The sequence below is a fragment of the Ranitomeya variabilis genome, chromosome 2, assembly GCF_051348905.1.
Source record: "Ranitomeya variabilis isolate aRanVar5 chromosome 2, aRanVar5.hap1, whole genome shotgun sequence".
Classification (NCBI taxonomy): domain Eukaryota; kingdom Metazoa; phylum Chordata; class Amphibia; order Anura; family Dendrobatidae; genus Ranitomeya; species Ranitomeya variabilis.
Genome location: NC_135233.1, coordinates 690,053,032 through 690,070,107, shown reverse-complemented (window position 1 = coordinate 690,070,107; position 17,076 = coordinate 690,053,032). Strand labels below are relative to the sequence as shown.

The following is a 17,076-nucleotide window of genomic DNA, read 5'->3' as shown; positions in this document are numbered from 1 at the left end:
GAAAAACAGGAAGCACATACCATAAAATAAAATAAAATAAAGACATATTTATTTTATGGTATATGCTTCCTGTTTTTTGATAGGTTATATTTAATTGTGGAAGTGCCATTTATCTAGGCCATTTTTTTTGGTTTAACCTCTGGAAGGAGTTTGTATGGTCTCCCCAAGTTGGTGTGGGTTTCCCCAGGTACTCCAGTTTCTTCCCATACCCAAAATAATGGGGAATTTTGATTGTGAGCCATAATTGAGACAGTGATGATGATGCCTGTAAGGCGTTGTGGAATTAATTGCGCTATATAAAAGAGTAAAAATAAATAATAAATAATGGTGATTTGGGAGAGTAAACTTAGCAACATTTGGGTCTAAGCCATGGGAAAGATCCTGGCAAATGCCAAAATAACAATTTGTTTATTAATTTGGAACCATTATTAATCACCTCTTACTGGGAATATAATCTCATTTTTACTTTATCTGGTAGCTGATTTAATGATTATACTTTAATGAGCTATTAAACACTAAAAAATGATTGGTTCCTAATGCATTGACAGAAGCAAAAATAAAAATCATAATACTCCTATTGTGGTCAACTATTTATGTGTATATAGGTAGCAGAGCCATCCAGCTATCGAGCACAGTGTATATTATTGTGTGTGTCCTTTTATGTGGCAGAGAGGACAGTGAATCCATTTTGGTACCAGGGCTTGGGTGATTCTACAGCTGTTGTTCTCCCTGTAAATAGACAACTGATTTTTTTCATGTAGTTTTATAATAATTTATTTTTTGAAATATAGACAAAGAGAAAAAAAGAAAAAAAAAAAAGAAAAAAAAATATATATTTTTGTCCTGGTGTGTAATTGTTTATCCTGTAGTACATTGGTTTATATTCATTGTCTCCAATAAAATGTTAATAATGGTAATAGATATTATTCTTACAGCGACAACAAGCAAAAGAACACAGGATTTTTTTGTAGGTGTATCTGGAATTTGAAGGAGCTTTTATAATCATACTATTTTACAATTTACTTATCATAATTGTATTCATCTATAAATGACTGTATATGTACAAAACAAAACAAATAATTGTGTATTATTGTCGGTCTTATACTTCTTCACAGAAAAAGAGAATGAACTTGCTGCAATGAAGGATAAGCTGCAAAATGCGGATGAGAAAAATCAGAATTTGGTCAGAGCCCTTAATGACACACTCGGAAAGCTAGCTGCAATACCCAGTGGTATGAAAATGAGAACAACTACAATTCTGCTTAGATTAATAAAAGAAAATGTAATTCTTAGTCCATTAGGAGCACATTGGTAGTAAAAAATTGTTAAGTATTGTTATGTCTAACAGCTGGAGATAATATGTTGTAGGTATGGTGATGCTGAAGGAAACTGCACTGGTCCTTAAGTCTTGTGAGAATCTCCAAGGCACATGTATCTAAATCCCATAAGCATCTATACCAATACCTCCTTAAGAAAAAAATATATATGGAAATCTGAACATTGAAATGAAAGTTGTGCCAGATCAAAAAAATATCCTAAGGATCAAATTCAGAATATTAATGTCAGTGGAAAACGTCAGTGAAATGTATAATGAAATAAAAAAAATTCAATTCAAGTGGGGATACTCTTAACATTCAATTGGCCAGACATTCTTTTGTATCCATTTTCCAGTCGTTGCCTGACACACATTTGTCTGTAATAGATACAATAGTGAAGATTCAGAGCGCAAAAGACAAAGCCAAGCAAGCAAATGATACTGCCAACGATGTTCTTGCACGCATCAAAGATCTTAATCTGAATCTCCTGGGGTTGAAACAGAACTACAGTGCATTGAAAGAACACGTAGCTAAAACCAATGCTGTAGTAAAAGTCGAAAATGGTAAGTCAAGGATATGTCAATTCTTTGTTCATGTTCATGCTCTAAAGTTTTTTTTTTAAGATATATTTTTATTGAATGCGAGAAAACACAAGACAAAAGGATTCTAATATTGTGATTCATGTGGATACAAATAACAGACGTAAACGTATTCCCTAGGCAATATGTTTTGAAAATGAATTATACAACACTATATACAACAAATATGTGAATGTGAGGTAAAATGATCGGAGCAGAGCATTTATTGATATGGAAGATGTGGTTTTCAGCAGGATCAGACTTGCTATAGATTTAGAAAGTAGCCAAGTAATCAGTCTATAGAAAACAATGAGAGACTTGATTTTTTTTCATTAACCCAGTGCACCCTAATGCCCAGACAATTGTGATGAGGCTGGAGCTAAAATTTGACAATTCTATAAAGATCAGACTCTTTTACTCAAAAACTCTAAATCTAAAAGGAAAACATTTGGAAATCACGAATTCTGCCTTTGAAGTAGCTGTATAAGATTTATAAAATATGGTTGCTTCTCTCCAGAGACAGCACAACCCTTGCACATGGCCCTTGTCTGGTATGGCAGCTTTTTCCCATTCAATAAAAAGCAACTGAGCTGCGATATCAGACACAGTCAATAGGTAAGACACAGTTTCTGGAGAAAAGTAGCTGTATTTTTTCTCATTTCCAACAATCTCTGTAATACTAATGAGTAGAGATGAGCTAACACAAACTTAAATGTTCGGGGTTCGTACTTGACAGTTATTGTCTGGTGCCAAACTCCAAACATGGACTTCTCCCTGACGTCTGTTGAAATGTTCAGCGTTCTGGAGGAAGTCTTTTGCAGAGACAGATTTTTTATCAAACTCAAAAGTTCAGATTTCCATTATTTTCAATGGAGTCCAGGTTCTGGTTCAAGGTCAGGTACAGTTCTTGTTTCATTCTTGTTGCATTCTTTCTTTATACTTGCAAAAAATTGATACTGGATCCTTGAGATACTATACAAAGAGAACACAATGAAATAACACATTTCAAGGTCACACAAATGATGTGCATTACCAGTCTGCGTGTGCTTTTTGGAGGTTATGATGCTTTAAGGCTTTAACTGCAAACTCATAAAGCTGTTTAAAATCATGTCAAGCCTGGTTCTTTAAGATCTTTAGTCATCTTAACTTGGGATTCTGATAATTAGAAAGGTGCCACTATTTCAATTTATTATTTGGTCATACTACTATCTTGATTATTTCATTATTTAATGTATTTAGCTCTACATATACTATACACTGTGTGAGAAGGCCACTGGTGAAATACTGGAGGGCAGATATGTGTCATTGAGGATGTTAGCCTCTGTGATATGAGCCTGGAAAAATGCTCCAGCACACTGTTTGCTTAGTGGGGTTAATCCGCCATGTTAAGGTTTGGGTTTTTGTGGATAGTGAAGAGTGTGTGGAAGGCTTTTCACCATATCTCCACTCCAGGGTATGATCCAGAAGGTAAATGTGGAGCCTTTAGACTCTGTCAGTGTTTGGTGTGTCTGGAGATGAGATCTTCAGAGCTGTGCTCATGTTAAAGAGAGCTGAACCTTGATTTTGTTCCCTTGAATGGGCGAATAACCGCATCATAAGAGACTTTACTATATGCTGTTTTGTTTTTTCTTTATGCCAGAAGGTCTGCATTTGTTTACCTTAGTTTGGACTGGTTTATGCAGTACTTTTTAATACACCAGTTGAAAACTTTAACAGAAAGTGTTCATGAGACTACCTCATTAAACAGCCAAGTAAATTGATCTACATAAATGCTATGCCAGGAAAGGAGGACAAACTTAACCCCTTCCTGACATGCGCCATACTAGTACTGCGCTGCGGGAACTGCATTTCTGCCCAGAGCATACTAATACGGCGGCACGATCACTGCGGTCATGTGGTGAGCGCCGCGGTGATCACGTGTGGGTGTCATCTGTATGTGACAGCAGACACCCCGCAGCAATGCCCATGATCAGTGCCAGCGCCAATCCTGGGCATTTAAAACCTCTGATGCTGCTGTCAGTAGTGAACAATCGCACTCCCTGCACGCTCCCAATGGAACAATGCAATGCAATCGGGTTGTTCCTATGGTCTCCTTGGAGACCCCCGGCTCCAAAATGGCTACGGGTCCTTCCGGGTCCTTCAGTGATGTGGCTTGTCAGCGCCTGCTGTGAGCCGATGCAGGCAAGCTAAATCCATTTATTTATGTAAATAAAAAAAACAATAAAAGTGCAAATATTTGGTATCGTCGTGTCCGTAACGACCAGCTCTATAAAACTTTTCCACTAGTTAACCCTTCAGTGTACACCGTAAAAAACAAAATCGAGGCAAAAGACAATGCTTTATCATCATACCGCCATACAATAAGTGCAATAAAACCCGATCAAAAAGACAGATGTAAATAAAAATTGTACCACAAAAACAAACCACCATACAGCTCCATCAGCAGAAAAATAAAAAAGTTATAGCTCTCAGAATAAAGCGATGCAAAAATAATTTTTTTTTTCTATAGATAAGTTTTTATTGTGTAAAAGCGCCAAACTGTAAAAAAAATAAATAAATGAGGTATCACTGTCATCGTACTAACCCGAAAAATAAAACTGCTTTATCAATTTCATCAAACACGGAATTGCATAAACGCCCCTCCCCCTCAAAAAAGAAATTCCTGAACTGCTGGTTTTTGTTCATTCTGCCTCCCAAAAATCTTTAAAAAATCGAAAAAAAATCATGTGCCCGAAAATGGTACCAATAAAAATGTCAACTCGTCCTCAAAAAACAAGACCTCACATGACTCTGTGGGCGAAAATATGGATAAATTATACCTCTCAAAATGTGGTGATGCAAAAACTATTTTGTGCAATAAAAAACGTCTTTTCGTGTGTGACAGCTGTCAAACTTAAAAACTTGCTATAAATAGTACATCAAACCCCCCTTTATCGCCTCCTTTGTTAGGGATAAATAAAAAATTAAAAAAGTATTTATTTCCATTTTCCCACTAGGGTTAGGGTTAGTGTTGGGTTAGGGTTTGGGCTGGGGTTAGGGTTAGGGTTGGGGCTAAAGTTTGGGTTAGGGTTGTGATTAGGGTTAGGGTTGGGATTAGGGTTAGGGCTAGAATTAGGGTTAGGGTTGGAATTAGGGCTAGGGTTGGGATTAGGGTTAGGGGTGTGCTAGGGTTAGGCTTGTGGTTAGGGTTTTGGTTAGGGTTGGGATTAGGGTTAGGGATGTGTGGGGGTTAGGTTTGTGGATAGGGTTATGGTTAGGGGTGTTTTGAAGTTAGGGGTGGGGCTATGGTTAGGGTTGGGATTAGGGTTAGGGGTGTGTTGGGGTTAGGGTTGGAGTTAGAGTTGGGGGTTTCCACTGTTTAGGCACATCAGGGGCTCTCCAAACTAACATGGCGTCTGATTTCAATTCCAGCCAATTTTGCATTAAAAAGTCAAACGTCCCTCCTTTCCTTCTGAGCTCTGCCATGTGCCCAAACAGTGGTTGACCCCCACATATGTGGTATCAGCATACTCAGGACAAATTGCACAACAACTTTTGGGGTCCAATTTCTCCTGTTACCCTTGGGAAAATAAAAAATTTGGGGCAAAAAGATCATTTTTGTGAAAACAAATATGATTTTTTATTTTTACGGCTCTATATTATAAAGCTTCTGTGAAGCACTTGTAGCTCCTTAGAGGGTCTACTTTCCAAAATGTTGTCACTTGTGTGGGAGTTTGACTGTTCAGGCACATCAGGGGCTCTCCAAACGCAACATGGCATCCGATCTCAATTCCAGCCAATTTTGCATAAAAAAGTCAAACGGCGCGCCTTCCCTTCCGAGCTCTGCCATGTGCCCAAACAGTAGTTTACCTGCATATATGGGGTATCAGCATACTCAGGACAAATTGTACAACAATTTTTGAGGTCCAATTTCTCCTCTTACCCTTTGAAAAATAAAACAAATTGGATCTGAAATAATTTTTTTGTGAAAAAAAGTTAAATGTTCATTTTTTTTAATCATTTCCAAAATTCCTGAAGGGTTAATAAACTTCTTGAATGTGTTTTTGAGTACCTTGAGGGGTTCAATTTTTAGAATGGTGTCACTTTTGGGCATTTTCTGTCATATAGGCCCCTCAAAGTCACTTCAACTGTGATGTGGTCCCTAAAAAAAATAAATATAAAATACAATATGTCGCAAGAAAACAACCTCAGAGTCACTGGGATCCATTGAAGTGTTTCAGAGCTATAATAGGGTTAATCTGTAGGTTAATTGTGTTCTGAACCTGCCCAGTGCCAGCACTTATATAATTTATATTTATTCCTCCTGGCAGCGTTTGGGCTTCAGTCATTGGCGTGGTGCCGATTCAGTAACTGCTCTGTGTATAGAGAGTGGTGGTTGTAACCGCTCCCCTGACATTGACTGACAGCTGGCTGTAATGCTGAACCTGTTGTCAGTCAGTGCGGGGGGCCAGCGTTACCCACATGACTGAAACCCAAATGCTACTAGGAGACATAAAGTTAATTACTTCTAAGGGCCGGGGCTGGGCTTTTTCAGAATGCTATTAACCTGCAGACTATCCCCCATGTCTGCAGTTTAATAGTGTTTGTTCACGTGACAAGTTCCCTTTAACTTCATGACAATTTAGACTTGTGTCTTCAATTATAGAAAACTGCCTAGGCTCCCAGTTAGCAAGATATCCCAACATTATCATATTTCAAGCATCAAATTTGAACATTCTGGACATTTTTATGAATTCTATATTTGCTTTATATTAGTGATGAGCGAACGTGCTCGCCACTACTCGGTACTCGCCGGAGTATCACTATGCTCGGTGTACTCGGCTAGCACCGAGTATTTCTGGGATTATTCGGTTGTAGCTTGGGTCTCTGCCCTGCAATTCTGGTGCTCTTTAGAGCACCAATGACAGTGCAGGGATTGTCAGCCATGCATTGCAATGCCGCAGCCATCTTTGCTGTGGTATTACAGTGATTGGCTGGCCGCACAGCATCATCAGGTCTATAAGAGACCTGTCACCGCCCTGCTTGCCGCATTCTGCTCTGGACTTAGCGACTGTAGGGAGAGCTGCTGCCGAGATATGGTCAGAATCATCCTTTTAATAATTAATGTAGGTCTTCAACTGTTCAGTACACTTCTCCTGAGAAACCAACAGTCTTTTTAGAGCTAATTCGGGGGTCCAGAGATTGCAATGCTAGGTAGGCAGGGGAGTCTATGTGCACATATCCACATCAGTGCAAGGTCTGCAGGCACTGTATGTGAGTACATAGATCTCACTGCATACATATAAAGGCTCCATTACTGTCTGCTGCTGCTTATGTAATATACTGTATACCTAACTGCAGTTTTCTGTGGCTTTTTTTTCCTTCACCTGATACCTGCTCCTTTTATTCTAAAGCAATCCATAGCCCCCTTATTTCAACATTTAAATGCTTGGTCACTTTTGTCCCTGACAGCAGATGTGAGTGCGCCAAAAAATCTTTTTTTTTTTGTGTCATAGCCAACTTGTTGACACAATTTAGTTGTGCCCAAAAAAAATCAAGGTCACATTTAGATCAGTCTGTTATCTGAGGCTGACGGTTGGTGTATCTGTGGTGGGAAAATCGTAGCTTCGCAGGTGGCATAAGTTGCATAGTTATGTCTGCTAGCCTTGTTCCACTCTTTTTTTTTTTAATTCTCCAAAAAAAAACAAAAAGTTTATACAGTTTGTTATGTCAGGCTGAGGCCTGATGTATCTGTCGTGGAAAAAGTGTAGCTTTGCAGGCATAAGTTGCCTAGTTCTGTCTGCTAGCCTTGTTCCACTCATTTTTTTTTTAAACTTCTCCAACAAAAAAAAATGTATACAGCCTGTTATGTCAGGCTGAGGCCTGTTGTATCTGTGGTGGAAAAATCGTAGCGTCAACGGCATAAGTTGCATAGTTCTGTCTGTTGGCCTTGTCCCACTCATTTTTAACTTTTTGCCAAATTTCACATACAAGAGAAAAAAAAAGATACACCAGGCCACAGCCACAGATAAAAGACTATCATTTTTTTTCTCTTGTATGTGAAATTTGGCAAAAAGTTAAAAATGAGTGGAACAAGGCTAACAGACAGAACTATACAACTTATGCCTGTGAAGCTACGATTTTTCCACCACAGATACCACAGGCCTTCCAGACTCAACCATTGTAACTAGCACTGTTCTGCGGTGATCAGATGCTCCTGGGACTAAGTCCTGCTTTTCCTCTACTTGGCATGCCCAAAGACAACCTCTCAATGGAGGTCGGGGGTCACATACTCAGGTCCTGAAGAAGTTCCTATTGGACCACTAGGAAAGTCCTGGAGAGCTTCCTCTATAAAAGGTTTGCATGACAACACGGTCATGAGCTAGTATCAACTTATGTTTATGAGCTTAGCTACATTGTGGTCTGTGTCTGCATGTGCTCAGGGTCGGCTGTATAGCCACTAGAATTCCGGCACCTCCAGAGAGGAGTTTGTGTGTGTGAATTTAGGGCTGGCGTATAGCCACTAGAATTCCGGCACCTGCGGAGAGGAGTTCTTTGTGTGCTGACGCTGACTGTATAACCACAGTATGCTACCTGCTCTGTTAGTGAGCTGTTATCCTCTGTGAAGTTAACAGGGCACAGCGTTGTCCTAATCCCTGCGACTCTGTGAAGCAACAGAGTTCGCTCCTATACAGACCGGGTGATGGAACCAGTGTCTAGCCAGGCATTGTACCGCCATATAGTGCCGCCATTTACTAGCAGCAGGTTCCACTCCAGCACGGTGGACCCTGGGCTGCAAACGCACCTATATTATCTCAATATTTACTCGGTGCGTTCCGCCAGCCCTAACATTCGCAGGCATAAGTTGCACAGTTCTGTCTGCTAGCCTTGTTCAACTCATTTTTATTTATTTTTTTAAATCAGAAAAAAAAACAAAAAAATGTATGCAGTCTGTTATGTCACACTGAAGCCTGGTGTATATGTGGTGGAAAAATCGTAGCTTTGCAAGCATAACTTGCATAGTTCTGTCTGCTAGCCTTGTTCAACTCTTTTTTTCAAAAATTCAACAAACCCCCCCAAAAAAAGTCCTCGACTTCAACCAGCAATCTTGATGTGCATTTGCTGTGTGATCTTAAACAGGTTCTGCAGAAGTGCATTTGCTGCGTCATAATTTCTCCGGGTGTAAAAGAGCAGCCACTTATTCATATATCAGGGGCTGATCAGGACAGGACCCCTCTGCTCTCGCAAACAATCAGCAAACTGTGGATTATATTCTGCAGATTTGTCTTTTTGCATGATTTATTTCCAGAGGTGCAATTCTCCCTTCGAACTGTAGCAGGTCAGTATCGAAATTAAGCCCCCTGTCACAGAGCTCTTTCTGAACGTTCTCATCCTTGTGTATGTAGTTCATGAACTTTCCAACATGCCACTCCCTCTGTTCTGGTGGTAAGCGGGTGTGAACGACCAGGTCTTTCATGATGTTGAGGTCGTTTCTCATTCTGTCGGACAGACCTGTTAGGTTACAGAACTCTGGCACCAGTACGATGGCTCCGTCTGTGGCTCCCGGCTTGGGCCTCTGGGGGATGTTCATGATTAGCGACTGGATCATGTTTTTCACTTGTCCATTGTATTGGTTCTTATAGTAGTCCACAAAGCTGATCTCGCTTCCATCAGCCTTCTTGAAGGTGGACGCTGAAGTCATGTTCCTGGCGATCTCGTTTATATGGTAGGTTATGTGTTGGACTTGGTGAGAACGATCTGTCCAATCAGCTCCTTGCAGCAGGTGTCCTAGAACCTCTGAGGGCCACACAAGGAGTAGAGGCTGCTCATGATGTCATGCACAGTCTCATTCCTGAGGACTTTATGGCTGACATCAATGCTCAACATGATGCTGGACTCATACTGGAGGATGGAGGTGGAAAACTCCAGGCAGATAGCGAGTCGATGGACTCTGACTTTGGTGGCATCACTCGGGTTGTAATAGTTACGTCCTATCTCCTTCATATCCATTATCTTCAGGAGTCTTCGGAAAATGATGTTATAGAAATGGAAGCAGGTGGGCGAGGTCGGTGGAAGCTCGTTGGTCAGGGTGATTGTTATCCGCCCGTTTTCTCCATTTCGAGTTTTGCTGAACACCACGGTGACCTTATTCAGTTTTTTTGGTAAAAACAACACGGTTCCATCAAATGCTCGCACCTTCCTGATGGTTTCTTCATGCTGGTACAGGAGGCCATACCGCAAATGCTTGGACTTCATGGCAGGGTTGAAGTCAATGTGATACTGGTACAGGGCCCACAGTGGTCGGGACACCAGCTTTATGTGGTTGGTCAAAAGAGCAATCTTGGTTCCAGAGGTGCCAGCTTTCGATTTTTGGACGTGTTCGATAGTCTGCTGGGTATTCACCCCGACGTCATGGAAGTCACACCTAAAGCCACCCCATTCTCCTATAGACACTTCTGCAAGTCCAGCTGGCACCTGCAGAACCTCGGGTGATGGTCTCTCTGCTGCCGCTGCCTGCAGGCCTCTCTGGCGCCCTCTTCCAATGAGCAAAGACTCAGGCGCTGTCTGCTGAGATCTGACTGCTGGCCGGGGTCCTTGGGGCTGCTGTACCTGTCCAGGTGGTCTTTGTGGGGCCTGCTCCTGCACATGAGCTCAGCCGCGGGGCGGGATCTTGCTCGTCAGCTCACCTTTTACTTCATACACAAACCATGCACTAGTGTGTATTGTGCCTAGTTTTTAATGAGGCCTTCATCAATGTTTCCTCATTCTCTACCACTAGATCACCAAGTTGAACATGTTGTATACACTCACCGGCCACTTTATTAGGTACACCTGTCCAACTTCTTGTTAACACTTAATTTCTAATCAGCCAACCACATGGCGGCAACTCAGTGCATTTAGGCATGTAGACATGGTCAAGACAATCTCCTGCAGTTCAAACCGAGCATCAGTATGGGGAAGAAAGGTGATTTGAGTGCCTTTGAACGTGGCATGGTTGTTGGTGCCAGAAGAGCTGGTCTGAGTATTTCAGAAACTGCTGATCTACTGGGATTTTCACGCACAACCATCTCTAGGGTTTACAGAGAATGGTCCGAAAAAGAAAAAAAATCCAGTGAGCGGCAGTTCTGTGGGCGGAAATGCCTTGTTGATGCCAGAGGTCAGAGGAGAATGGGCAGACTGGTTAGAGCTGATAGAAAGGCAACAGTGACTCAAATCGCCACCCGTTACAACCAAGGTAGGCCTAAGAGCATCTCTGAACGCACAGTGCGTCGAACTTTGAGGCAGATGGGCTACAGCAGCAGAAGACCACACCGGGTACCACTCCTTTCAGCTAAGAACAGGAAACTGAGGCTACAATTTGTACAAGCTCATCGAAATTGGACAGTAGAAGATTGGAAAAACGTTGCTTGGTCTGATGAGTCTCGATTTCTGCTGCGACATTCGGATGGTAGGGTCAGAATTTGGCGTAAACAACATGAAAGCATGGATCCATCCTGCCTTGTATGGAGCATCTTTGGGATGTGCAGCCGACAAATCTGCGGCAACTGTGTGATGCCATCATGTCAATATGGACCAAAATCTCTGAGGAATGCTTCCAGCACCTTGTTGAATCTATGCCACGAAGAATTGAGGCAGTTCTGAAGGCAAAAGGGGGTCCAACCCGTTACTAGCATGGTGTACCTAATAAAGTGACCGGTGAGTGTATATGTATGCTGCTACAGACATTCAAATTTTTTGGCAAGGGTGTCTGTGATCCCCATTAAATATCTTGTAAAAATGTATCCCCCATGGGGAAATGTTTGTCAGCCCATACACTTAGTGAATGGGCATTACAAGTTGAGGAGACTAGCTCCTTTAAATTGGGCCTAGTTTTTAATGTGGCCTTCCTCCACATCTCATCATTTTCCACCACTAGATCACCAGGGTTCACGTGTTCCTTGCTTCTACACACAGTCAATTTTTTGGTAAGGGTGTCTGTGATCCCAATTAAATATTTCAAAACTTTTACCTCCCATTTGGAAATGTTTGTTAGCCCATACACTTAGTGTATGGGCATTATCAATCTAGGAGACCTGCTCCTTTGTAATGGGAAAGTTTTTTGAGGCCCTCCTCCATGTTTCTTCCAATGGGGGATTGGGGTGCGTGCAAATTTGGGTCAAGGCAGCCCTTGCATTCAATGCATAATGAAACAGTATGGAAGGACCAACTGAAGAATGTGAAGTGGGTTTTCCTGTGGACATCCAGTACCTGGGTTCAAAGGTTTATTGGGGTGCATATTAGAGATGAGCGAATATACTCGTTGCTCGAGTTTTCCTGAGCACGCTCGGGTGATCTCCGAGTATTTGTTAGTGTTCGGAGATTTCGTTTTTGTTGATTCAGCTGCTTGATTTACAGCTATTAGCCAGCCTAAGTACATGTGGGGGTTGCCTGGTTTCTAGTGAATCTTAATCCTTATTGATATAGCAGATAAAACATACCTTTAATCAATATCTCTAAAAGCATGAAAAACAACCACAGTCAAACACAACAGACAACCATGCTCTCTGACCATAACCCTGTCACGAAACCTATAACACACTACCTATCTGCGGAGGTTGGCACCCTAATACACAATCGAGAATGGCGCCCCCGCTCGTCGTCGGCTGCCCCTAGAACTCCTGTAGCTGCCCTGGACTGGTGTCACAATTGGGCTCACAATTGCTCAACAGGAAATGGATAGTTCGGGGATAGAGATACCACACAGCCGATATTGGCTATTGCTTTGCCAACAAAAACACTTGGTAGTGACAGGGTGAGAGACACAGACAAACAAGTGCATAAAGTGCAAAATAGTGCTGAAGTGAACATACATAACCTTGCTATGCTGCTCCCTGCTATAGTTAATCCTGCCTAACTGTGGGGATTGGCACCCTACTGTACAGTGGATATGGTGCCCCCACTCCACGACGGCTATCCCTCTGATGCCCTATGGGTTGCTATATAGGCCAGAATGATGCGCACTAAAATATCTTACATTGGTGGCCATATCCTTAATTGGACAATAGATACATAGTTACTGGCTCAATGGATGTTGAAGCATCCATATATCATGGCCTCCTGACGATCCTGTGATGGTGAAGCACGTTGAGGCGTGTGAAGATATTAGGAAATGATAAGTATCTCTCCTTGCTTGCTGCTATAATTTATCTATTGATGTGTACATTGGTAGACAATTTAGTCTAGAGCCAGTAACTATGTATCTATTGTCCAATTAAGGATATAGCCACCAATGTAAGATATTTTAGTGCGCATCATTCTGGCCTATATAGCTACCCATAGGGCATCAGAGGGATAACCGTCATGGAGTGGGGGCGCCTTATCCGCTGTACAGTAGGGTGCCAACCCTAGTGCACTTTATGCACTTGTTTGTCTGTGTCTCTCACCCTGTCACTACCAAGTGTTTTTGTTTGCAAAGCAATAGCCAATATCGGCTGTGTGGTATCTCTATCCCCTAACTATCCATCTCCTGTTGAGCAATTGTGAGCCCAATTGTGACATCAGTCCAGGCAAGGCCGGCTCCAGGTTTTTGAGGGCCCCGGGTGAAAAAGTCTCAGTGGGCCCCCCTTTAACACAAACCACGATTCATGATGCGCAGATACAGCAGAGAAATATAGGTGTAGTACAATGCCAGATTAATAGCCCACATAGTATATAACAGCCCATGTAGTATATAGCACAGCACACGCAGTATATAGCACAGCCCACGTAGTATATAACAGCCCACGTAGTATATAACACAGCCCACGCAGTATATAACACAGCCCACGTAGTATATAGCACAGCCACATAGTATATAACAGCCCACGTACTATATAGCACAGCCCATGTAGTAAATAGCACAGCCATGCAGTATATAGCACAGCCTGCCATGTAGTATATAGCAGCCCACGTAGTATATAGCACAGCCCACATAGTATGTAACAGCCCACGTAGTATATAACAGCCCACGTAGTATATAGCACAGCCACATAGTACATAGCACAGCCACGCAGTATAAAGCACAGCCATGTAGTATATAGCACAGCCCACGTACTATATATAGCACAGCCCATGTAGTATATAGCACAGTCCACGTAGTATACAGCACAGCCCACGTACTATATAGCATAGCCCACGTACTATATAGCACAGCCCACCTAGTATATAACACAGCCATGCAGTGTAGTATATACAGACAGTAGTCTACAAGTCCCAGCATCACTCACTCAGATGCCATACTGTAGGTCTGCATTTGCTCCAGGAAGGAAGACTGCTTCACTTTCCCCGTCACGGACATCCACAGGTGCTGCACTGCTGCTCGTCTTTCTGCTTGGCGATGCACGGCTCATGCTCTGGGCACTGGACGGTCGGACCCCGCGCGCCGCTGGACGATGAGGATTCCCAGGGCAGGATGGACCGCTCTGAGCTCTTAGGATAACGAGCTCATCCTCACTCTCATCCGGAAGTGACGACACAGACCGGAAGTCACTTTGCATATCCATGGTGAGACTGCTAATCAACGGCGACGCGTCATGGCTCTCCAGCAGCTGCGAAACTCCCAGAGCTCTGTGCCGCCTGCTGCTGGGGATGTGCTCTGAGTCCTGGGAGTTGTACTGTGTATTACAGGGGACAGGGGATGTAGTCCGGCTGCGGGGGGCCCCCATGAGCCTCAGTGTTATACCATCAATGGGCCCCCCTGTCTCGCCAGGGCCCCGGCACTTGCCCGGGTACGCCGGGTGCTGACGCTGGCCCTGAGTCCAGGGCAGCTACAGGAGTTCTAGGGGCAGCCGACGATGAGTGGGGGCGCCATTCTCGATTGTGTATTAGGGTGCCAACCTCCGCAGATAGGTAGTGTGTTATAGGGTTCGTGACAGGGTTATGGTCAGAGAGCACGGTTGTCTGTTGTGTTTGACTGTGGTTGTTTTTCATGGTTTTCGAGATATTGATTAAAGGTATGTTTTATCTGCTATATCATTAAGGATTAAGGTCACTTGTCTATATTCTTGATTTCCTTTGACCTCTAGCTGTTATTAATTTTTGAGTTTTATGGTTGCTAGTGAATTCCCACATGTAATCAAGCTGTCTAGTAGTCACAAATCATCTAGCTGCAGCAAGGAAAACTAAATCTCCGAACACTAACAAATACTCGGAGACCACCCGAGCGTGTTTTGAAAAACCCAAGCAACGAGTATATTCACTCATCACTAGTGCATATGACTTGGTAGCAGGGCAGGCCTTGCAGTTAATACATAAGAAAACAGTATGGCAGGACCAACTGAAGAATGTGAAGTGGGTTTTCCTGTGGCCATCCAGCACCTTTGTTCAAAGGCTTATTGGGTGCATATGACTTGGTAGCAGGGCAGACCTTGCAGTTAATACATAAGAAAACAGTATGGCAGGACCAACTAAAAAATGTGAAGTGGGTTTTCCTGTGGCCATCCAGTACCTGGGTTCAAAGGCTTATTGGAATGCATATGACTTGGTAGCAGGGCAGGCCTTGCATTCATTGCAACATTTTTTCAGGAAGCCCTCCTGTACCTCTCGTGAAAGGGGTATTGGGGTACATTGCAATTCTTGGCAGCCCAGCCACTCACTACATAGGCAATAACAGCATAGGAGACCCACTGTTTAATAATGGCCCTTTAAGAATATGAATGCCACCTGATGCCCCTCTAAAAATAGGCTTTGTGAATTTAAAAGTCTCTCCTTCATAAATGAATCAAGATGTGTCTCCTTATGTGTCACACACCACATGGCCAGCTAGGGTTGCAAAATGTTACAACATTTTCTAGTGAATGCATTTATATTGATTGAAAGCAATGTTAAAGTTGAAAAATGCATCAAAAACACTGCGTGTGAACATAGCCCAATTGGTGGCCGAACATTTTGGTCTGGGGTTAATTATTTTGCCTTATTTGCAAGTCGTTACCCTGGAAAGGATGTACCTTAACATTTCCCAGCAAAATCCATTTTGATTTTGTTTTTGTATGTTTTTTGGTGCACCTGTAAAAATGGCGTGAAACTCTGACAACATTGCTTAAAGCTGTGACCTTGGAGTCAGAAATGCTTCCAGGGGCGATCCCCATGATGTTCCCATGTCATTTGAGCAGTGTTTCCATCATTTTCAGATGTTTTTAGACCTTAAAAGGACCTCTGGGGTGGGATCGTGTTAAAAATACTAAGGTTTCCCATAGACGTACATTGGTCTCATTGCTCGGGTCAAGTGTTGTGATTCGGTTCGTGGGCTCCCCCGGTGGTCTCTTGTGGTACTGGTGTCCTGCAAGCTTTGCCTTCTCAGTTCACCTGTTCCTATCAGGATGTGGGAGTATCCTATTTAACCTTGCTCCTCAGTCATTCTAATGCTGGCCATCAATGTATCCAGAGTGATTCTGTTGCATGCTCCTGCTCCCAGTTTTCTGCTCAGCTAAGTTGGACACTTTAGTCCTTAAGTCTATTTTTGTATGTTTTGTCCAGTTTGCACTTATGTGAATCTCTGCAGCTGGAAGCTCTTGTTGGGCTGAAATTACCACTCCAGTGGCATGAGTTGTCACATGAGTTAAGGTAATTTCAGGATGGTGTTTTGAAGGGTTTTGCAGCTGACCGCGAAGTCCTCTGTTGTATCTTTCTGCTATTTAGTTAGCGGGCCTCTCTGTGCTAAATCTGCTTTCATACTACGTGTGTCTTTTCATCTGCTCTCACCGTTATTATATGTGGGGGGCTGCTATCTCCTGTGGGGACATTCTCTGGAGGCAAGCCAGGACTGTGTTTTCTTCTACCAGGGGTAGTTAGTTCTCCGGCTGGCGCGCGGCATCTAGAGACAACGCAGGAATGCCCCCTGGCTACTTCTAGTGTGGTGTGTAGGTTTAGCATCGCGGTCAGCTCTAGTTTCCATCACCCGAGAGCTTGTCCGTTTATTCTATGCTTCTGATGTTTCCTTGCCATTGGAAACCATAACAGTATGGCCAGCCCAAATGTTTAATCTATAGGCTGAAGCAGGAGAGAAAAGGAACTGTGTGAAACCTTTTTTTTTTTTTTTCCTTCCTCTGAAGTTGCACTCCAGCTCTAATTGCAGTCTCCTGTTTTCCTCTCCTCTTAACCCCTGAATGGCTCAGACTTTATCTGTTGAAATATGGATCCCCAGAGTCTGGCTACCAATTTGAATAATCTTGCCTTTAAAGTTCAGA

At 42.7% G+C, this 17,076-nt stretch overlaps 1 protein-coding gene across 3 annotated transcripts in view; it reads left to right on the top strand.

Annotated features, from left to right (window-relative positions):
- LAMA2 (laminin subunit alpha 2) overlaps nucleotides 1-17,076 on the top strand; it is a 1,287,603-nt gene that overhangs the window by 1,073,117 nt on the left and 197,410 nt on the right. For all 3 annotated transcript variants that reach the window (XM_077289387.1, XM_077289386.1, XM_077289385.1), the window contains 2 exons: nucleotides 1,116-1,232; nucleotides 1,703-1,879. In XM_077289387.1, the coding sequence (XP_077145502.1) occupies nucleotides 1,116-1,232; nucleotides 1,703-1,879 (294 nt within the window). The remainder of the gene's footprint in view (nucleotides 1-1,115; nucleotides 1,233-1,702; nucleotides 1,880-17,076) is intronic.